This window comes from Scomber japonicus, chromosome 1, assembly GCF_027409825.1.
Source record: "Scomber japonicus isolate fScoJap1 chromosome 1, fScoJap1.pri, whole genome shotgun sequence".
Lineage (NCBI taxonomy): Eukaryota > Metazoa > Chordata > Actinopteri > Scombriformes > Scombridae > Scomber > Scomber japonicus.
Window position 1 is genome coordinate 14545074 of NC_070578.1, and position 24357 is coordinate 14569430.

General features: G+C 42.3%; 1 protein-coding gene across 1 annotated transcript in view; it reads left to right on the plus strand.

Annotated features, from left to right (window-relative positions):
• The first annotated feature begins 710 nt into the window (after nt 1-710).
• The window catches only part of atosa (atos homolog A), a 30867-nt gene continuing 7220 nt past the window's right edge, over nt 711-24357 (plus strand). The window contains exons 1-4 of the mRNA XM_053320310.1: nt 711-1855; nt 22625-22809; nt 23304-23500; nt 24209-24334. Coding sequence (XP_053176285.1) covers nt 1825-1855; nt 22625-22809; nt 23304-23500; nt 24209-24334 — 539 coding nt within the window. The 5' untranslated portion in view covers nt 711-1824. The remainder of the gene's footprint in view (nt 1856-22624; nt 22810-23303; nt 23501-24208; nt 24335-24357) is intronic.

Genomic DNA, 24357 nt, shown 5'->3' on the forward strand with positions numbered 1-24357 from the left:
CTGTAACAGTTTGTTGTATCTGGCTCTATACAACAATGCTTAGGCCACCAAAGTTGAATCATGTCAGTGGATGTTCAAGGTTAATATTCTCATTTGACTAATTTTCTTAATTTAAATTCATGTTTGAATGAATAATTAATATGGGCCCATCATTATAGCTATTTTAGACATAAATATATATATATTACATATACCTGCTCTTCTGTCATTGTTAAAAAAAAGTACAACTATAAAGTAGACTACTAAAAATAGGTTAGCTGTCTGGAAATAGTAGCCTACACAAGCACAACGCACTAATAATAAAACGTTTTTGTTTACGTTTGCAAGAGTCAACCGAAACACTGGGCCTGCAGTGCTCGTCTGTTTTTAAATGATCATGTAAATGTTTTAAGTAATCATTATACTGAATGACTACAAGTAGTTGGTCAGTGGACTGTGGTACAACACATAACACCATTACCTTAAACAGACGATCTTTGGTTTCATGCACGCGAGGACAAAATGTTCACGACGGGAAAAAAAACCAACCCTCACGTGCGCACGTGAACGCGCAGAGAGTAGCCCGTTTCTTGTTTATGTCGTTTCATCACTCATTGTCGCTCATGTTTAAAGAGCTGTAAAAGAGAATGACAACTACATGTGGTATTTTTGAGCAGACATTACTTTGAGTGTTGGTACCACTCTGCTAACCTGGCGGTTGCTATGGCTGCGAGTTCATGCGAGGCTGGCCGTGAGGGAAGTGACGAGTGGGGCTGTTGTTGGGACACGTGACTGGAGGAGCTGCACTGATCTGTTTTGACAAGCAGCAGTGAGGAGGGAAGTGAGGAGGGGAGGCAGACTGTAAGCATCACGACTAGAAGGGACTCACTGTTCCTCCTTTCATCTGCATTTCGCCCAACTAACACCAGAATCGAGCTCTAGTTTCAGCAGTGGGCGACACATCAGCTGTTGTTAGCTAGTAACGGCTCAGGGGGAGGCTACCGTCGTGAGCGACGCGCTGGGACCGGAGACTGTTTGTTGTCGGGGTGAAAAGTTTTAGTGAGGTTCACAAAGGAAGTCAGCACAGGTGTTGTTTCTAGCTTTGAGTGGATGGCGACGGTTTTAGCGCTGTGCACGGACAGAAAGTGGACCATATCTCTATTGTTTATCACTTTGTGAGAAGACCGATAAGCTGAATATGTTCTCGTCGTAGCAAAAAAATATTGAATACTGAGAGCGTCCTCCTACCTGCGCTACGTTGGGGGTTGGGATGTTTGGGAGGTCGTCGTCGTCACCACTAGACGCTTAAACCCACATTGTATCGATAAGGTTAGTTAGTTGTGTGTTGTGTGTGCGACCCCCTCTGCTCTGGTGTAGTGTCGTAGTGAACAGCCAGCGTTACAGGAGCGGACACAGAAATGCATCGCGACGTAACTGTGGTTCAGGTGCAGGAATTTCAGACGAGCTCTGAGACAAGCCAGCTTTGCTAGTTAATTTGCTCAGTTGTCAGGTTGGTTTGCTGGCTAGCGAGCGGGTTGACAACTGCATTACCAAACGCTGTCTGTTAGTGGCTATCAGCTGTCTTTGTATCAGTCAGTTGAACAATACAGTGCGACTCGATGGAAGCGTACAGTAGCATGCTAACAAAGCAATGCTTTGTTGTTGGATAGGGGGCAGCTGGCACCAACACTCAGGCTTCACAGCTGATATTATTGCTTAGCTAAGACGGCAGGTCTCAGGCACAGAGGGTGTGGGGGTCCAGACGCCGTTGCATTGCTGTCAAGGCAGCGTGTGACAGAGAAAGAGAAGACGGAGGACCCCGCAAGATACCCTGAAGGCAACCTGATGACACTGGACAACATGAAGCCCGAGCGAGGTATGTGTAGCAACAGAAACACACATGCACACCAACACACACACACACACACACACACACACACACACACACATCTTCAGGTGGCCCTGAAGGTCAGTGGGTGGGCAAGATTTACATTTCCAGCTTTAAGTGGACTGACAGTATTACCATTACCCTGAGAGAGTAATCAGGCCAGGGAATTATGTAACAGCTGGTCAGCCTGGTCACTGATAATGTGAATTAAGGAAAGGCTGGCCCGAGCAAATGAGGACATGCACATATAAGAAACATTTGCTGCTCCAGTTTTGCATGTCAACAACACAAATGTCAGCTGTTTCTTCTCCCCCTGTCTGTGGATCAGCGTATAACCTGCTGGATCCTCTCATGCCAAACACTGTTCCCTTTTCCAGTAGCTCTTGTTTTGACAGTCTCTTGCACAGAGCTGCTGCAAAATGTTCCTCACACCCACCCTGTTGTGGAAATAAGGCTCCTGCCGTATGCTCTGCAACCTGTTTACATGTCGCTGTATCTGCAGTAAGAGGGCAAAACAGGGACAGAGGGGACATCCTTGTTTGTTTCAATGTGATTATGTTAATGTTATTATTGCATTTGTGAAGGGGTACCTCATTGCCTTAATCTCTGCCCTGACACAATTCACATTAAATGCTGTATAATGATTCACCCTAGTGATTGATTGTACATGGCGATCCAGTTGGTGGCTTGATTCATTGTCAACAACAACACAATAGCATCAGAAACAGTGAAGGTCCACTGTTCTCAGTCATGACGAGATTAACTGCAGTCAATCAGTGCTAGTCTGTGTGTTTTGAATAGGTTATGAAACTGCAGTTGGGCTGCTGACTGGCCTGAGAGGGATCTTCCTTGAAGCACAATATGCTGGTAATGAGACTCCACAACACACAGGGTAATGTGCCCTATATGTGACTTTTAACCCTAGTCCTGCCTTTCTTTGCTTGCAGGGCCCTAAGCCTTTATATAGAAGCAGTGACCCAGACGTGTGTGATGTGACTGACCAGAATAATGGGCACGCTGGCTGACACTGTACAGTGTAATTATAGCCTCATAATGCAGCACAACATGCTGGGTCAACTGTGAGCAGCAACACTGCTGTTGCGTGTTATGGTATTGGCTTGAACAGTGTCTCTTAAATTGAGTGACAGTGAGACGATTTACTAGCAGCGACTCGGTGTATATGTGTCTGCCTTATATGAGCCAAAAAGATTGAGAAGTGTTGGCCTGAGGCGCAGTGCTACAGCGAGTCTGTTCTTCACCCTTCATGGATTATCACCATGTCAGGTTGGCTCGCTCACTGTCATGTTCTAATTATGAAAGCCTGTGCCAGTAGAAGCTGCTCCACAGCAGTAGCTCCCTGTTTGACTGGCAGGCGCTGTGGTGCTATTGTTATTTGGAACATACTGTACCGTTCCTGTGGTGGAGATACCAGATTGCTTATGGCCCAACCGCCTTCTTTGTTTTTCCTCTGTTCTCTGCCTGCTCAGAGAAAGAGAAAGGGACTGCAGTGGTGAGAGGAGTTGTTTACGCCGAAGCTTGGACCACATAAGCAAGGTCGAGTTTGAGTAGAGAGCAGGCAGATCCACTGCTGTGATGCTGGATCGAGGGTTCCTGGGAGAGCCCAGCTAAATTAGGTTTGAGTGGGAGAGTTGGACAAGTCCAGACATGCGCTTCTTGCTTACACTGGTGTGAGCAACTTCACAGGCTTTGACCTACTGATCAGGTCGGTGTGAAAAGTCAAGCCAAGGTGTAGGGTACGTGATGAGGTGATTAGGGCTGGGGCGAGGTAAATATTCGAGTCAGAGAAAAGTGCTCTAAAGAGAGAAAAGTAGACCGCGAAAACAGAGCTTTAAATCAAGAATGGCAATGGACACAAGCGTAGTGTTAGCAGCATGTTTAGAAGATCAACAGCAAGTGTCTACACAGGAGGCGTTCAGGTACATGGGTAAGTGTATGTCACCCACAAGTGCTCAGACAATGACTGTAGCTAAGAATGTAAAATGAAGGAAAAGCTTCTACAGGCAGTTCAAAATCAGTTTGTCTCATCTATCTGGAGAGATTTTGGGAGCAATACTCTGAAGGGATATATTAAAGTGATGTTAAATAAATATTGAAATGTTATAAGAAGTCAATGTTTTTTGATATTTATAATGTGTAAATTTCTGTAGTAATCAAATAATGGGAAAAATAATCAATAATCGAAAAAATAATCGTTTAGGTAATCGAAAAAATAATCGCTAGATTAATCGTTTGAAAAATAATTGTTTTGCCCATAGATGGTGAGGTGATATAGTCAGGCTGTGCCCCGCCATACCTCAACTCTCTCTGTCTCCACCTTTACCACATAGAGGGCAACTAGTGGTGCACAAATCAGTAAACAGTATCAGAGCTGTGCCCAAACTGAGCTTATTTAATGGATCCCTAACTCAAAATTAAAATAGCGTTTCATTGTCACAGCCCCTGATAAAATTAATTAAGACTTTTTGATTTTAAGCAGCATTCCTGTTGCTTTTTGTGAACCATGCTTTTGTTACAAATGGAGAAGACACACACTTACGTTTTGCTCAGGGGCCTAACCAGAGTCATCTGACCCCCTTGTTTTCCTATGAGTTGAACCATGAGTCAGGATGGCGTGTGAAGGAGTGCATGCTGGTGTGAGGAGAGAGTGAGTGTGGCAGAGAGTTTGCAACAGATTGCTGTTGGCCCTATTAAGCGCTGTACCGTTGAACCACATGGCTCAACTGACAGCTTTTACAGGTCCCATGGAAAACTCCAGACCTGTTTACACCAGTCGGAGGGGGAAACCCTGGCTTGTCCTATCGGGTTTCATACCGCTTCAGCTGAAGTTTGGTTAAGCTGGATTTTATTTGTATCCTTAAATACATTATTGTGTTTTAGTGTTTATTGTATCCACATGTAGAATGGCAAAGCTCAACTAAAAAAAGCCACATAGGAATTATTTACACAATAAAATAGGCTCTTTTTTTTCTTCAGCTTCTCTCCTCTTCACCCAATCAGTGAAGATATATATCACACATACTAGACTTAGCATTACAGGGTGATGTGTGGTCATAAGTGATGAAATCTCTGAGCAAAGAGCTAACTATGGTGACTGAGCGCTTCCTCCTTCACACCCTCAACCGCAGCACTCTTTCAGACTCGCATGAAACAACACACAGATGACCTCAGAGCTAGTCATGTTGGAGAGACTCAGTCAGCTGGCAAGCCTCAGCGCTGCACTCCGACTCTCTCTAATGTTATTTGGTGTGTTTGTGTGGTGTCGCTTCCTGTTTGGAGCCATTAGTCCTTGAAGGAAGAGTTGAGCACAAGTCCCACCCACCCACCCTCCACCCAACTCACACCACTGCCTGCCTTCTGCCGTGGGCTCAGCCAGATTACAGCTGCCCTGAGATGTCCCGGACACATGCCAGTGGATCAGAGTCTCCACTCTCACTGACGAGACTCTCAGATAATACAGAGCGACACACACTGTTGTCTCGCACAGCACCTGTCTAGTCCTGTGTTGTCTTTGCCTCCTCCTTGTCAACTATTTAAGGCTGATTTATGCTTCTATGTTGGGTTGACGTCAAGCTCTCTGCCTTCCCGTGAACCCCTACGCCGTCCCCTGACGTGCACCTCCCCAGAAATGTATCTATGCGTCGAGGCAACGCAGACCGCAAGGGCTGGGATTGGTTTGCTTGGTAGCAAAAATATACAGACTAATAATTAATAAATAGAACAATGTCGTGTGACAATCATGTGCATGACAACAAAACACTGCAGAAACTCAAATCTTCTAGTCAAAATAAATCTCATTACACTTAAAATAAGACTCATCACCAAAAAAGTAACTAAGCACATTTTCACTTAAGTAGTTTAATAAGTAGCTCAATCTGCTGTGGAGTAAGTTTTTTTTTTTAATACTTGTAATAGGAAAAAATAAGAAGTGTCCATTACACTGAAAATAAAGTGTGAAATTGTCTGTGACATACCTGGGAAGGGACTAGAGACACCAGTAACCATTCAGGTTAATTGCACCACGACAAAACACGACGCGATGGAGAGACGCAGAACTTCGAAAGGTGCACGACTGTGTCAGGGCACCAGCGTCGTTACGGCATGGAGGTTAAGTAGAAGCATAAATTAGCCTTTACCCAACAGTAGGAGGCAAACAACAACTGGTGCTCCTCTCTGTTACACTCATCTAACATAGGTCAGTAGTTTTTTTTCTTCCTTTTTCTTGACTGACTGTTCTTAAGATTTCTTAGCTAATAGCCACACCACCTGTCGTGCGGCTTGGTAATATTTTGTTAGTATTCTTCTTTATTTTTCAGGGCTTGCGCTGTTGTTTGTCATTATCATTGACTGCATATAAATATGGACGACGTATCTCCACAACCTACCGCCAAGTAAAGTGAAGCCAAAATATCTCCTTTCCACTAGCTGCCATTTTGTTTGTGTGATGTCATTCAGAACCTGAGTCTGTGCAGTAGAGTCGGCCGGCAGGATTTCTCAGAGATTTGAGAGCAGCCGTGAAAAGCTGTCAATCATGACGTCACAACCCATTTTTTAATATTGTCAAATAACAAATTAAAAATTAACTTATCAAGTAAAAGTAGCACTTTGACAATAATTATCGTCATAAGAACGACTTAAAACGACCGAAACAATCTTTAAGACAAATGAATTTGCTGTGTAATTGTATCTTTTTTGGTTCGGCTCATCTGCTAATACAGAGGGGGCGGGACTTCTTATATAGGCGGTCAAGATGTTTTGGCTTTACTTTTAGGGAGCTGTCATGACATCGATATTTATATACAGTCAATGATTATTACTTATTACATGTATCACAATTGGAAAATAGGAACAGTAGAAACATTAACATTGAAAACGACACTTTTTTATTTCTAAGTGTAACTTAAATTAAAGTACCTTTCTTTTGGTCTACTATTGCACACATATCTGCTCTGTAAATCACTTATTCTGAGTTAAGAACCAAAAGGGAGAAATGTGTGTTTTAATTCCTTTGATTTAATGATTCTATCCCTAGTTCAAATTTACTCTCGTCCCTTAGGTTTATTTATATGTGACTTATGATTAAATACTGATCAGCCATCGACTTTTTCTTCATTCTAAGAATACAAAACTATTTACAATGCATTTTTAAAAACGTGCCATCGTTATTTTAGCCTGCAAAGGGATGTTTAAATGTGATTTCAGTTGGACTTTAAAGTCAATTGAAGTGAATTGACTTTTATTTAAGCCGTCCATCTAAAGATGTTCCTGTACGCAGTTTTACAGTTGGTATTCATTTTATCATCTAGTTAAAGTCAACTTAAGTGTTTCGTAATATTGCCTTTTCAATACATCATTATTGTCATTTGCTGACCCAGCTGCGCTGAGCACAGATATTTGACTCCCCCCATTGTACAGGAACATTCAGAGCTGCCTTTTGCAATGAATACCAATACTGGGTAGGCATTCAGCCGTGAGTTACTGTCCTAGCCCCCGGAGTAATCAGCCTAAATCAATGCTGTTGTGACAAGTTTGACTGTAAGGAGCCTAGCCGAGCCTAGCCGGTGCATGGGATTGGGGCCCCAGTCCTTCCAGTCCAGTAATACTCTTACATAATGCTGGCACCTTTAATTTAGCACACCAATTCTTTATCAGGAGACTTACACGGGCACTCTGTTACCCTATACGGATACACATAGACTTAATGCTGGAGGTCGCTGAAGTCATAGCGTCCACACATATCCACAGATAATAAAAGCAGGCATACATATTTAGTGCAGCGACTCCATATTAAGGCTCAGTGTTAATGAGCTACACTGACACATAGAAATACACCATCCAGACTTAGTGTTGGACTGGCTGAAACTAGAAGTAGCAGCATGGGTCACATTTCTGCTGCCAGGGTGCCACTGAGCCGGTGATGTCATTGCTCATGTGCTCGTCACATCCTCCCGCCCCTGTGGCTCCTCGTAGCCAACCAGCAGCCAGCTCTGCAGGAACAGGAAGAGCCATCTGGACCTGGTGGTTTACTTCTGGCGTGGGTGGTGTGGTTACAGAGGATGTGTGTGTCTCTGTGTTGCAGTTTTTGGGTCTTTATTTTTATCTGCCCCTGTTTGGCATATTCACTTTGTCTGTTTTACTTAAAGATATCTCACAAAACAACAAAACCAGGTCAAAGTAAATAAAATTAAGCTTTTACATTAAAGGCAGAGTCAGTGATTCTAGAGAAAGATCTTTCAACACACTTTTTGTCAAATATCTCCTCACTCGCTAGTTGTCCATTCTGGCCACTGTCCTCTCAGGTCGAGTAAAAAAGTAGGGAGATCCATGGAGGGTGTGGATGGACTGTTGTGCTCACATTTCACCTTATATCTATTTTGGTTGTTGCCCTGGTGATCCGCATCGATGAATTTGGGGGGACAGAGCTTCAGAAGTAGCACGATTGAAGGGGTGCATTTGTTCAACCATATTCCACCAGAATGACTGACTCTACCTTTAATACAGAGCAGACTGAAGATTAATAGAATATGCAAACCATGTTTTTTTTGTTCTTTTTTAATCGCAAGTGGCCACTTCTCACGATCAATACTGTAGGGTCGCCATCGCAATTGAAAAATTCTTTAAGTATCCTCCTCAAGTATTCATCCCTGATGTGACATAACTAGATCTGTGTTAAGCTGCGAGTTGGGTAGGACTCGCACGTCCTGCCCAGAAACCACACAGTAAAGAAAAGCACAAGCACTCACGCCTTGCAAGGATGTTTTGAGTGTTTGTTTGTCATGTTTCCAACGTTCTTTTTTTTTTTTTAAACTGAGAAACCGAAATGACAGCTTCTTGTTAACCTCAGTAGTGTTTACATAGGAGTATGTTGGGGCATGTGTGATTATTGTTATTCTGCGAGGTCTGGAGAGCCTTGTAAAGGCAGTTGTGAGTCTCTCTGACCTTGACGTGAATACAGTCAACTTTCCCTCACGTTGACTTATGGTACCAGAACACCTTTAGACTGGACAACCCCACCTCTGCTCATAATATATAGACAACAAGACCAGGTCAAAAGCTGGTATGAAGTGCTAGAGGGTTTGTCATTATAAACAATGGATACAGGAAGTGGTGACAACCGGACGATATTCAGTCAGACTTTCGCGTTGACCAGATCAGCCCCCCTGTTGATGTCAAGCCAAAAAGCATATTGACGGAAACAGAGCGAGGCTGACCTGCTACTTAAAACACAAGAATAAATAGGTGATAATAGAGGCTGGCAGCTTTTTCTGTACACATACTCGATAAAGACACATTGCACATAAATTGGTGTTGGCAGTCATTTCTCACACAATGCTTTTGAATCGAGAAAAAGTGAGTCTGTAGTATAAGTCTAGTTTCCAGGACTGCAACTAATAAAATAAAATGTGAAAATAGTGAAAAATGCCTGTGACAGTTTCTCAGAGCCCAAGATGGAGTATGTCTTGTTTTGTCTGACCAATAGTCCAGAACCCCCAAAATACTAAGTTAACTCTCACAGAAAATATTCACACATGAGTAGCTGGCACGATTTCTTTAAAAAATGAGGCAAACCAATTAATCAAATCAAAAGGTAACTGGTGAATACTTTTTCTGTTGATCATTGAAGCGTTCCAGTTTTTGGGGCGTTGCTAGAGTGTTTGTTGTCATCTGCCTTCAAAAAAAAAAGCACGTACATCTGTTTTTGCAAATGCAAACCACATGAAGTCTGAGAAATGCACAACACGCTCCTTTGTGTGATGTGTAATGTTGAGTGAGTCAACTGTTTAGCACTGTTTGACTTTAATTTACAGTTTCTGTTGTAAAATAAACATGATTTATATTTTCCACAGTGACATTTTAGACGTTACAAATTCTGTGTTTACCAGACAACTTGCTGAGGAGCAGCACTAGTCATCATGACTCCTGCTGTTCCTTTGATCAAAGTAAAAATGCTTTAACTCATATAGGTGGTCAGGGAGGTTGAATATTTAAAAACTAGACTAAAACCAGGCTAAAAACTTCACTAGAGCACAATAAATAATAAATAATTAGAGAATAACGTTAAAGTTAATATCAAACAGATTCTTTTTCACAGTGAGTCTTTGCATATTAAACATTCAGTACTGTTACCCCGCTAATATTGATTTACAGAGCAGATTGACTCTTCAGGTTTTAAAGTCTGTTACCAGACACCACACATCTTTGGTTGCAGAGAGTGTTACGTAAACCAGCACTTAAATCAGGTTCACTTTTCACACAACCGTTTCTCTGTTTTCATGCTGACAATATGCCGCTGTGTACTCGTACAAAAAGACCATCATAGATTAGTTTGAGATTTAAATGATACCAGTGTAAGAGTAAGACATGTATTTGTATGAGTTATGAATTTGTGCACTCACACATGCGGTTATTACTAATATACATTAATAAGGAGAAATCTAATAAAGGCTGTTAAATATCTTTGATGCCATAATTGATCTTTCCCTAAAGTGAACTGTTCCTTCAGGGTAATAGAAACATGGTTAGACACGCACTGTCGCACACGCTCACAGTCTGTGATCACGGAGAGCACCTTGAGGGCTCATTGTGGAGGCGTTAAGCACATTGCTTATTAACAACAGTGTGAGGTGAAGTTAATTTGAGACTCATCACGACTATCCCCTTTCTTTTTCTCCATTGTCTCGTCTCTTTCAGGCCAGCAGCTGGCCTCAAATATTGAGTGGGATGTTTCCACTATCAGCTCCCAGTATTGCCTCATACTCACACCAAACCAGCTGACACTCTATCCTGTTTAACAGGGTTAATGTTCTTTTATTCCCCCCTACTCAGCTGTGTTTTTATTAGTTGGATTTTTACTCATTATATGGTCGAACTGTTAATGAATTCTGTTGTTAAATCAGAGGATGGAAGAGCATTATGTAACTTGGAGCTTCACAAAAAAATTAATTAGAGTCCATAAACAGAAAATTAATAGTCTTTAGATCATCAAATATTTGTCATTTTGTAGATTCTCAAATGTGAGGATTTAAACTGTTTTGTCATGAACGATAGTGGATTATGGACTTTTGATTGGACAAAACAAGGCACATGAAGATGTCACTGTCAGATCTTAGAAATGATAATGGACAGTTTCACTATTTTCATAAGGACAAATCAGTTAATCTGGAAAATAACCACCAGATTAATTGAAAATCATCCTCAGTTGCAACCCTACTTTACATAAAAAGTAGTAAAACTAGGAAAAGTGAGAAACAACCAAGAGGAGAGGAACAGCAGCTATTTGTTGGCAGATGAATCATTGAGTAAAGCCAACAAGGTGAGGCAGGTTTTTCCAGCCGTGTCCAGACCTCGGCCTTGTACCTCTTTGTACGAAGCGGTTCGTTCCAGTCATCGACCACCTCAATATTCCTGTGCAACTGCTGACACACTTTCACGTGGCCTTCGGAGCTACGCCGCTCAGGTTGCTCAACACGGACTCCCCTTTTCTCCAAATTAGCATCAGTAGCACCGGCGAGGTCGAAGGCCTGCGCAATCATGTTGGACAGGATGGCTCTGGTTTCAGAGAGAGGCTGGTGTGTCCTACTGCCCTAGTGTCCTGTACCCACCAGCAGTCCGCTTGCTGAAATTTAAACTGCTATAGTAAAGAGCAAGTGTCAGATGTTGCCATCACATTAGATAAGGGTCGGTCAGAGAAACCATATCTATAGACACAACTGACTCAAGCGACCTACATGGAAGAAATGAAGAATAATTACCAAAATATTGTGGAGGATAAAATTTGTTTTTTACATTTTCAATCATTTGCCACACACGGGGTTGTTGGCTCAACTGGGGCTCAATAATTTGCACTTTGCACACCTTGTCCAGCACTGCTGTAGTCGCTCTGCTTCACATTACATAACCTGTATTAGTTAGACAATGAATTTGCAAAGGGCCACTCTTGCCTGAATAAAAGGAGCTTAGGGGGCCCAGCTACAGTATGTACGAGCAGGAAGGCCTCGGTCACAAAGGGCACTTCAGAGGGCACAACTAACCATAGGTCACTGCTCTGAAGATCATTTTTGGGTATTTCAGAGCAGATGAGGGAGAAAAGGAGATGCCTCTCAGCCACAAATATATGCCTACCTTGCCTGTTTTTTAGGGATAAGTGTTGTAATCCACGGGGATGGTTACAACACATATCACTTTTTTTTTCAGCCACACTCCGCTCGATATTTACTCAGCCGTTGGCATTCACACCTGGAAGCTGCCCAGTTGAGCCTCTGAGCAACTCATCTGAATAATCAGGGTTTTAAGTACCTTGCTCGAGGACTTCAGTTGCTATGGTTGTCGAAGATGAAGAGAGCGCACTGTATCTCATTCCTAACGCGACATGTCCCAGCCAGTCTGAGACTTGAATGAATATTTTAGTGGTCAGTATCTGGCTGGTAGGGTATGCAGGTTTTTGTGACATTTAAATATCACACTAGCTGCTTTTTTTTCAGTTGATCCTGTTTGGTTAAAGGTGGGATAACTTGAAATCAGCTGGCATGGTGTGTGGTTGCAGTGAAATCCTGCAGACTCTTGGCACTCCTTCAGCCCGTGGTTACCTAACTCAGATAGGGGACCATTGTTGCCGGTGCTTTCATCATACATCCCTGACCTAACACTGCAATGAAGATTAGCAACGCAAGCAAATGATTTCAAGGGGATTTATGTGAATGTACTCAAAATAACTGCAGGTTTAAACTGGATGACCTATTTAATAGTACATACATTTGAAAATAAATTGTGTTTTTCTTAGTAGCCTACTGAAAGATTAACATGGGAGAGCAAGTCACTTTTGAATTCAGCTACAAAAGTATCCACTCTGGCTTCCCAATTTAGGTCAGTCAATGATTTTCTGTCTATTTTGAGTTTCATCTGTTTAGCCATGAGCTACAAGTCCAAAGAAATATAGATTAAAGTATCTTCTTTTTCTGGCAGGACTTCATCTGCTAACAAGGTCTATAGAAAAGAAGGAAGTATTCATTAATAGACATGGTCCATAGCTGCTAAATAATTAAATTAAATAAGGTCGTCGGTCAGAGAAAGCCTTACGAATGACTTTTTCCACATCAGCTGAGAGGAGTTGTGACTGTTATGTATTCACACCCTGCTCGGTGAAAAGTTTTTTCCAGCAGCTCCCAGCTTGTTTACCATGTGACTTCTGTAGTATGTGAGTCGCTCAGCTGCTAAACAACAGCTCTGTTTATGGCTGACAATAACGGGGTGTGAGAATGAGGGCAAGGTGGTGTGACAGTCTGGGTCCAGTGTATGCGTGTTTGTTTGTTGGCATCGGGAGAATAACGGCAGCTGAGTTCACAAAACAGAAGAAGGGTTCTCCTCAGCTGGAACTGTACTAACGCTCCTCAGCCAATCAGAGCTTGTTGCCATGTGTGCTGTGAATCTGCCCCTTTGTGTTGCAGAGTGGGAGAGAAAGAGGGACACACACACATGTCACAGATCCTGAGTTCATAGTTTTGAAGAACCATCTCATTGAATCAAGTGGGAAGAAGCTGGAAAAGTTTTGACAAAGGCAGACTCTTGAGGTTAAAACATCTTATTGGAAATCCAGACCGTATAAAAACTTTCCGGTACTAAGTAGCGGTTTTCAAACAAAGCTCAGAGTATACTGGTGAGGTCTTACTGGTTGTCAACTTAACAGTGGAATTTAAAATACCAGTCACCCAAGTCTGTTAGCTATAATTTAAACCAAATGTAATGTGTTGAATTTCAGCACATCAAATCGAAGTGGGTTCTTCCTCACTAATGATTCTTCATGCCAGTTTCTTGGCAGACTTTCACCACCACTTCCACTGTTTTTCACCGTCGTTACACAAGGCAGACAAAAACAGGAAAACGTGAGCTGGCAGTGACGCCTTATTCATGTTTATAAGCCTGTTATTACCACTGAAGTTTAGCAGCCATCCTTTGCTATTTCACCACAAAGAGGGAGAACAAAGGCTCAGCGGGACGAGGACACATGTGAGATACTGTGACATAAACACTCAGAGTCAGGATAACATGAGCACCTCCACAGAGAGAGAATATGATCACATAAACAGCTTAACACAATCTCAGTGCACAGTCAGAACACAGCAGACACACTGTTTATACCGAGCACTCAACACACACACGCGCACACACACACACACAGAGGACACAACAACAGGCGCATTAATTATCTTCAAACATTTTCTTGTCAAGCCGCCGCATACTGTCACATACAAAGACGCATATTGGTGCAGCTCATTCCCACACACACTCTTCAATCACCGTGACGGGAATGTTTAACAAAATGTCTCCGTTGCCTTGGTAACACTTGCCCTTTTTTTTTTTTTCCCTTTCTCCCCTGGTCAACTGTTGTGATGGTTAATCACTGTTCTCCACTCGTCCCAGGTCAGTCAGCTCATAGAGAAAAGACAGGCTGGGCATCTCCTTCTCTTCTGCAGCAGCACTTCCTTTTTATGTCAGGACTTTAAAAAGGAAAAGCTGCTGTGTGTTGCCACGGGGCTTCTCAGTTGATTGTGTCTGAAAACAAGTTTCTGTTTTTAGAGGAAATGTGTTCAGCAATATCAAAAACGTCCCCACGGGTGCATTTTATAAGTGGATGGTTTGTTTGAATTCACTGAAACATGGTTGGTAAACATAAATGATTTAATATGTCGGAGTCTCTGATGCTTTTACAGTTGTTTCCTGGAAATCTTGACGGCTTATCAGACCTTTCTAGTAATGCCCATATTTTCATTTTCAATTCATCTAGAATGCGAAAACAATTTGATTGTTTGGGGTCAAATCTAATTGAGGCTTCCAATTTTAGCTGGTGACCATCCACCAGCCAAACAAGTATCAGCTGCACCTAATAAAGGTTAATTCAGTTGTCCAAACCTTTGCCTGTCTAAATGTTTTCAACACGCTTGAAGTCATAACAACACTGCTGGACAACTGACCACAAAAATAGACACCACAAGACTTCTCCTTGGCCACTGGTCAAAAATGAAGGCTGATTTGGTTTGTGCCTTTCAACGCCATCATGATTAACACAACAAGACTAGAAAAAGTGTTGTTAAGAAATAAAATGAATCAGAAATGAGTGTATGAAGCTGTAAACATGATGTTAAAAGTGGAATATTAGCTGGTAAGGCTCTTCTTTTCAACAGGAAATGTGAAATGCACAAACACTGCTAACACTATTGTTCACTGGCTGTGTTTTTGTTTCTAACGAGCTAAATATTAGTCAGAACTCCTTCAAACAATCGTCGTATAATCCGACGTGCCACATGCTTTGTTACACAGAACCAGCCGCAGTCCTTAGAAACTGTTTAGAAAAGATCTGGCACTTGAATAATACTTGGCAGGCGATTGGATGAACCATCTATCACTGTCTATCACTTCTCGCTGTCGTCACACCCAAACCACGCCAGTAGCTGCTTAGGATGCTGATTTGTCTGAACCACCGGTGGTTCGGTCACAAGCTCATAACTTGGAGCCTGACAAGATGGATTCTCGGGTGAACTCGTGAATCCGACTGCCTCTCAACATATTGTTACATAAGCATAAAGGGCTTCTGAATAGCTGATGACATTATGGCAGTGAATACACAGAGTGCTGCGCTTTTGGCTGCTCTGTATTTACCAGCTTATGTTACAAGATACTATATTTTTACATACACAAAGAATATGCATACATAATGAGGGACAGACAGCTCCTCTTTAGGCTTCTATGTTTTTAATGTTTTGCATATTTCAAGGCTCACAGCATGTTTGGAGCCACGTTCTTGTTTAGTGTCACAGGAATAGAGAGTTGTTAAGAAAAGCATTCTTAAAGCAGAAATACAGTTCAGTCTGTCTTGCAGCCAGACCAGCTGGTCTCCAAATATAGACGGTCAAGCTGTAGAAGTGGCCACGAAACAGAAAAAGACGGCATTGCAAACAATTCCCATGGTAGAGAGAATGCAATACGCTGACACTTCAGATCTTCCACCTGCTTTGCTACCAGTGCATGTGATATCTGATAAACTGGCAGTGTGCTTTCGTAGTCTCAGGATTGCCTCATAGTGCACATCAGTGGGGATTTGAAAGGAGCCCGTCTTTCAAGTATCAATCACCAAGTCTGGCAGGCATTTAAAATAATTATTCTACATGTACCAGAATGGCTGGTGTGGCAGCATTCAGGCAAGTAACTTATGGCTGTGAAACTTCACTCTCTGTCTTACAAGTGTGATTTGTCATTGCAGCAGACTTCAGGCTTTCAGTGCATTAGCCCTTTTTAACACGGGTGCTGCAGGCAGACACATCACAAAGTCATCAAATAGTTCAATGTAGGAGCCTATACTTTGAAATCAAAGAGAGAGAGAGAGAGGGAGAGAGAGAGACAGAAAATGTGAGCTTCCAAGTTGTGTCTATATTTATCTCACCGGGGGCTGCAGTAAGGAGATTTAGCATGGAGGAACTGTCAGTGTAATCTCCCATTCTGCCTGTGTATATTCATTATAGAAGTGCAGCTGTGTGTATGTACATGTGTTAGGGCTGCATGAATCCTGATTAGGGTTGAAAACTAATCAAAATTTTATCAATATTGCAATTTTCAAACCACAAGAAGTACAATATTTGTTATAAGGGAAAATTAAATATTCTCATGCTACAGAGATGTCCTTGCCTACATGTCATATTCTACAGACTTGTTTGGTACAGATTCCCACAAAAAAACACATCGTATTCATTTTATGAATTCAAATAACATTAATGATGTCAAAATTATCCTACCTTATCAGTCAAAATACTTGTAATGATTTTTTTTTCTTTTTCAATTGTTCAGACATATTCCTGATCATCAGAACCACAAGTTTCCAACGAGTGTCAGTGTGATTGTGTCTCACTTTTCTGAGTTGGATCATAGAAGTTTTGTCTCTATAACTCTTCTGAGCCCAGCTGAGTTTCTGCTGGTCATTTTAGAGGGAAATTAGAAATGCTTCATTCGATGCAACTGATCTACCTGCTAATGCAAGTATAGCAGAATATTTGAATATAATTGTGTACATATATGATTTCAAAAATTTAAATTCTCATATCACGCAGCCTTAGTGTACCATATATTAATGCAAGCCCATCCACATATGCATGATTCAAGGTCATCTCATGTCATCACTGCATAACATTTTTCTCTGCATTTATATTTCATGCGTTTAGCACTCTAACACAGAGTGACCAAAGATGCAAATGCAGAAAAAGCTTTTACTTTGGTTTGTTTGCCATGGACATCTGGTCCTGTACCTGATGGGAATTAAGTATTTTTGTTGAACCTTCACATTCAGAAAGAGCTAGATATGAGTGTGTGTTAAGCTCAGCAGACTGCTGCAACTGCTGCACTGAAGCTGCCTGGAAAATGCCCTCAACACGCAGCCTCCCAGCTGACTGCTTATCTAGAGTCTGTGGATCTTTAACATCCCTGAGATGTCTTGAAACACATCAGCAGACGACCTCAAAAGATTTTGAGTGCGGAAACCAAATGCATGTTTTAGGTTTAAGCAATCTTAAAAGTCCTCTGGTCTCCTTGTTTTTTTATTGAGAAAATGGACCAGTTATGCAGAGCTTTTATTCTCTTACTTTTTATTATTAATTCATCATCAGAAAATTGACTGAGCCACAACGGGGCAGTTAAGACTTAAATGAGAACCTCAATAGTTACTGATTCACTTTCACAGCCTGTGTGTATGTGTGTGAGTGTGTGTGTCTGCTTGAAATGGGAAAAAAAGGTCACTACTCCACTACTTTAGCTGTTGTTTAATTTTTTCCCCACATATTTCAGTTCATTTGAATATCAGACTCAGGTATTTTATGTAGCAGGTCACGTAAAAAGCTTTGATTAATAATTTCTTCTCAGTATTGCAAAAGATATGTCACGCTCACTTGAAGCACAGCTAAGTCACGATTTGTTCAGTCTCATGGTACAACAGGTCAAAAGTGGAGTTTGACAGTCTAAAATATTATCAGAAAAATATTTGTCCGCCACAGTGTGCCAGACGGGTCATGTGTGGTTCTGGTATTGCCCATTTATTTTCATCTTTAGCACTGTCACAAAAGAACCATAACAACTTGTCATTTCTTAACTGACTGATTTTCACATGGGTGTATTTTGGCATTTAGAAAGCTGAGGTGTTTACTTCAAGCTCAGCTTATTCACTTTTCTTTTTTTGTTGTTGTAATAATTGCACTTGACAGACCCTTAAATGAACGCACATTAATATGACTTCCTGTCTGCCTTGTGAAGTAACTGCGCGTGTTTCATATCTGCCCTTTAGACTACTCCTCTGTCTCCTCCAATATCAGTGTAGACCTTCTGTCTCTCTGCCTCTGATGTATTCTTCTCTCTCTGCTTGTTGCCCTGCAGTATATTATCTCATATTGTGTGTGTGTGTGTGTGTGTGTGTGTGTGTGTGTGTGTGTGTGTGTGTGTGTGTGTGCGTATGTCTAACACTCAGCCTTTGACAACCAGGAGCCCAGTTATAGGTGAGCTCATCAGCGCTGTGTTCCTTTTCAGACTTTGATCTGTGACTCTCTTTTCTCATCTGCCACTGGCTCCTGTCTCCAGTCCCACGACACACACGCACAACTAATGAGGAAACACCAGTGAGCCTCTCACAGCGCCTATTTGAATGAAATGTGATCATAAACAAATAACACATATAGAGTAGAGCGTCGTGGCGGCTCTTCCATTCAAGCAGAGGAGCACAAGAGTGTTTTTTTGTTGTTGTTGTTTTTGCCATATGGGTACTTACACAGCATTCAAATGAGCTGTGGGTGAGTGTGTCAATATTTGTGTGTGTGTATGTGTGTTTGTGTGTTTCGTGAGCAGAACAGCTTTTGCCATTGAAAGAGGGCCAACCATGCAATGATAGTGTGGACACAGTGCACAGATTAATGGGTCAGCCTATCTGTGTGTGTGTGTGTGTGTGTGTGTGTGTGTGTGTGTGTGTGTGTGTGTGTGTGTGTGTGTGTGTGTGTGTGTGTGTGTGTGTGTGTGTGTGTGTGTGTGTGTGTGTGTGTGTGAGAGAGAGAGAGAGACTCTCACCTTCCTGTTTATCTTCCCATCTGTTAAACTAGAAACACTGCCGCATTCAGAATGTAAAAATCTGGATCGAGTCTTATCTGTCTGATTTTTTTTCCAACATATTGTTGCAGAGACACAACAGCCAGAGGAAACACACAGACAAGTCATACAAGACAGTTTCGCCAGGCGCTGACATGTTTGCCTCGTTCATTCGCCTCTCTGACAGGTGTTAGGTAATGATGAATCACACCAAATGTGTGTGTCAGTGTGTACCGCCGTCTGTTTGCTCTGAATATCATGTTGGCTGTCGAGGTTGACCCCTCCGTTCTTGTCCTGGAGGCCTTTTTCCATCCCACATGACTCTGTACTGATCTGCTGGTCCGAGGACATGGAGACAGCCGAGAGGTGTGCGTGTATGCTTGTGTGCGTGAGTGTACAGGCCAAACCAGCTAAACTGTAGGCGGGACTCCAGCTGCGCCTGGTGGCAGGCGGTTACAGGTCTACTAATAAGAAGCCTGGATCTAAATCCGACCTCTTACGTAATTCACATCACACGAGACCGGTGGAGGAGAGGTCACACACACACACACATGGAGGAGAGATAGATCAGTGTTACGTTATGCGTTTACGTATTTCGCTTCAGGTCTGTAAAAGTGCATGAGCAAAGCTTCTTATTTAAACCGCTGATCTTTTAAATGATTAAGTTCAACAATTGAAATGTTTTCTGTTTGCATTTCTTCAGCAGTGCGAGTAGACTGAAGGCGAAGGAAACTCAAAAACAAGACGAGACGACGGAAAGATGTCTCACAGGCACGCATTAATTAAAAAGTGCACGTTAGAGGCAGGCTCCACATTTTAAAGAGACAAAAATGGTTTTGGTCACGGTCCAGTGGGAGAGAGGTGGAGGAGGGGTAGGAAGAGGCAGGATTGAACATTGAGCCCTACTTGTAAGCCTTAATGATTGGTAAACAATGTGGATTGTTACATAAATTCCCCCCCGATCATATTGACTGTTCGTACCAAAAGCAGAATTATAAACCTTTATGAAGAGAGGTGATGTGACTCCTCTGGTTTTTCTAGATACTGTCATCACAATTCTGTTGTTTTTATAATGTGTGAAGTTTGCTGAAAATGGACAAAATTCAGGTCTTAGAGTTTTTAAAAGCTGTTAAACATTTAAAAACATTTAAAATTTCATCACATGTTACTGCTGTATGTTCTCCTCTCCTTTCATGCCTGCGGGAGTTTTCCTGCTTCTCTGCTTTTGTTTGTGTCGTCCTGCATCCTGATCACCTCCCAGCATCCATTTAAGCTACATTTCTTTGTGTGTGTGCGTGTGTGTGTGTGTGTGTGTGTCTTTTCTATTCAGGCACGACGCCCTAAAGAATGACAGCTCTCATCTATGCGTATGCAGGCTGGGCCCCTTAACCAAAGCCTGCATCACTAGTCCTTTGTCCCTCTCTATACACGTGTGTGTGTGTGTGTGTGTGTGTGTGTGTGTGTGTGTGTGTGTGTGTGTGTGTGTGTTTGTATGTTTTCAGTTGGTTGGTGTGTTAGTGGTCTTGCGAGTTTTTCTTATGTGTACTTTAGGGGTGTGTGTGTGTGTTCCCTGGTTTGCCTTTCCTAGAAAACAGCAATCTGACACCCACTGTGCACTCATGACTGAGACTTTTGTGTATCTGTGTGTGTGTGTGTGTGTGTGTGTGTGTGTGTGTGTGTGTGTGTTTTAGGTGGGGGTACATGTAGCACACCACCTCCTAAGAGTCTGTTTTTTTTCTCCTCTGGTCTTCATCACTCTTTCACCTCCCTTCATCCATTCTACACTTCCTTTCTCTTTTGCTCCTTGCCTCCTTCGTGGACCGTCACCTTTAGCCTAGATCCCCTGACAGCAGCAGGCTATGGAGCTTTTTCCACGACCACCAATACATCTCCTAATTTCAAAGCAACCTCCTAAATGTGTAGGTGATGGACGCTGCGACCTTCAGTCTTGACCTTTTGTAATATATTTCTGCCTCTCTGCTTTTCTTTTACTCTCTTACTGTTGATCTCTTGCCTTTGTTCAAGCCTTTTCCAATTCCAGCTTATAAAGAAAAGGAGATTGTCCCTGAATATAGCCTCCTTCTCCCTCTCCATCTCTTTCACCCTGCACTTTATTCAGCCTACAGCTGGCTAACAGACCCCTCCCTCCCTCATGTTTTGTGTTGGATTGCGCCTCTCTCCACGTGCAGCAGCAGCTCAAAGGCATGTAGGAGGAGTTCCCTGGGAGGAATGTGCATGACTGGCTGGCAGACTGCGATATGCACACACACACACACACACACACACCAATACATCTAGCAGCAGCTTGTAGCTCACACTCTGCAGAGCCAGCTGAGAGGGACTCTGTTCCAGCCAGCTTGGCCCTGATGGGAGGAGGACAGGGTGTGTGTATGTGTGTTACTTTTACTTCTATCCTTATGAGGACCTGATGTCCTCAGAATGTGAAAAACATGAAAAATATCCCCCTTATTTTGACCTCATTCATGTTTGACTCAGAATTCTCAGAGCTGCTGTGTATCAGCTGACCTCCTGCGGGATTCTGGGAGTTTTCTCTGGAGGAGTTCAGGAGATAGAGAGCTAAGACGGGCTCTTCAACCCTCATCTAAAAATACACAGCTTTAGATCTGAGCTTCAATTACAACACAAAAAGAGCAGGACTTTGTTAATTTCTTTATGGCAGGGGACAAACCTGCAGCTTGTGTATATAACATAACAACATGACATCTTCAGCATCTTACCCCTAGTAAAAAATTACAATAAAATTAGGTTATTGTAAATAATGGAGTACAACAAAATGGCTCAGTATGAGCAGTGATTTGAATGTGACAGCCAGCTGAGTATTCCTGGTCTATACTTTGTTATTTTACATAGATATATTTAATGATAAACAGTTTCTCCACCCATTTATTTGTGTTTATGCTAAAAGAGTGGGGGCTGCAGAGCACTCAGTGAAAAAATGCAGCTTCCAGCTGGTGTGAAAGTGAACTGAACTAAAATTTTACCAAAACACAACCCAGAGTCACACTGCAGTGGCCAATCACATATGGGCTAGCTCATATTCCTGGTGGATTACTTTATAACACTGTAACATATTCATCTGTTTACATCGTGATCATTGCAGTTGCCACTGTGAAAACTCTCCACAGTAGTCAAATCTGGTCCCCTTCATTATGCCGGCACTGAAGCAAACAAAGCCAGCATAAATCCGTGTTTTAATTTTAGATAGCATGCCGGTGTTCCTGAATCAGAGGTATGACGTGTAACACAGCAGCGTGGGTGCTTAGTGTTGACTGTCCCGTAATACCAGCTCTCCCTTTTACACAGACGTCAATTTGGCAATGACACTACCATTGCTGTCGGCTTAATCACGGAACAACAATGTCCTGTGTTCGTACATTTTATGCAAAACAGCGAGGTGGAGTGACTGTGCAATATTCATGCAAAGACATACATTCACCTACATTCACATGCTTATCAGGCTACTCTCAAATTGTACTTTTATTGCCCCAAGCATTTGTCATAGATTGGGCTCATAGGTTAAAATATAAGTTTGCCTCGAATTGGTTCCTTGTTTTCTGTGAAGATGTGAAGTGCTTTTAAATGCTGATCCTCTGTTCCTCTTGACTTTTCTAGATGCAACAGAGGAGTTTTTCGAGTATGATGCAGAGGAGTTCCTGGTGTTCCTGACCTTGCTCATCACAGAGGGACGGACACCAGAATATTCTGTGAAGGGCAGGACCGAGGGGATGCATTGTCCACCAGCCCAGTCGGCCATGCCACCTCTTCACAAGCATGAATGCAGCGACAAACTGCCCCAGGTAGCACCCGTGCAAACACGTCTATGTACACAGCTTAACATGTTTTTGTAACCACAAAGCATTCATTATTACTGCGTCTCTTCTCAATGTACTCAAGCTTGTTTTTGCTACATGTGTCATTCCAATCATGAGCATTAAGTTAAGCCCACTTGTTGAATGAGATGTTTATTTTGTATATTGTTTGTTAGTGATTATTGTCATTTTACAAAAGTGTACCTTAATGAACTGGCAGCTCTGGATATTCCTGTGTCACTGTAACAGTTATACAAAATAGTGTGTAAACTTCCAAGGTGGAAAGGTTTCTAATATTGTAAAGTCACTATATGCAACCTCAATAAATTCACTATAGACTTCAGCCTTTAAGTGAGGCTCTTTTGGGTCCCATCTGCTTGGGTCCCATCTGCTTTGCCCCCGAATTTCAAGGTCCTGATGTTAACATTCACTATTAAACACTAACCTTCCACCTTTGTCTCTGTGTGTGTGTGTGTGTCCAGTGTCGACAGGCACGGCGAACCCGTTCGGAGGTGATCCTGCTTTGGAGGAACAGTATCCCCATCATGATCGAGGTCATGCTCCTGCCAGACTGTTGCTATGGTGATGAGTGCCCGCCGAGCGACCCCATCAGTGACCCGGTCATCAAACAAGATGCTCTGCTGCTAGAGAGATGGACCCTGCAGCCAGTCCCGAGACAGTAAGGCCGACCCGCCGGCTCAGACACATGATCTTATTATTTTAAGTGGTGCACATTAGTCAGTTTTCATAAGTACAGCTATATAAATACAAAGGAGACTGTCCATATTAGATTAAGCTGAGCTAGACAGCATCCTGCTACAGACCATGAACAACAGCCTACTTTAGCTTTTCCTGCTAAAGTCTCCTTCTTATCTAACAGACATGAACGCACCTCTTGTCCTGCTTGTTGAACGAGCTGACAAACAAACATTTGCCAGGAAAGACTAATTAGCTGCAGCACATTAAATAGCATGTAAACATACTTGCAAATGTCAGTTTGTTTAGAGGCTGGTGTGGTCCTCTTATCCTTCAATACCACTGCTGACAAAACACTGTCTGCCCCATGACCTGTAAGCTACGGCACAAGTTTGTTTTCTGTGTCTTTGTTTACTGTGTTTACTGGGGTAAGACTCTGCTTCATTTGGAGTTAAGATGTGAAGGTTGCTGAAAATAAAATAAAAGCATTAAATGAAATAATCATGCTTTTTAAAACACAAAATAAAAACCCAGATAAATGGCTCAGCAATCAGAGGGTTAATTAGCCTGAGAAATTGGCCCACTTCTCTACTAACATGTGTAGAAACTGGTAGCACACATCCCTGAACTGTTTTTCCATTAACCTGACACACTGGCACATTTCCATCACTTTTAACTGTGTTTTTAATAGAAGCGGTGATCGTTTCATCGAAGAGAAGACCCTGCTGTTGGCTGTTCGATCTTACGTCTTCTTCTCCCAGCTCAGTGCCTGGCTCAGCGCCTCCCATGGCATCGTCCCCAGAAACATCCTGTACAGGTCAGACATACCACTCACTTGAG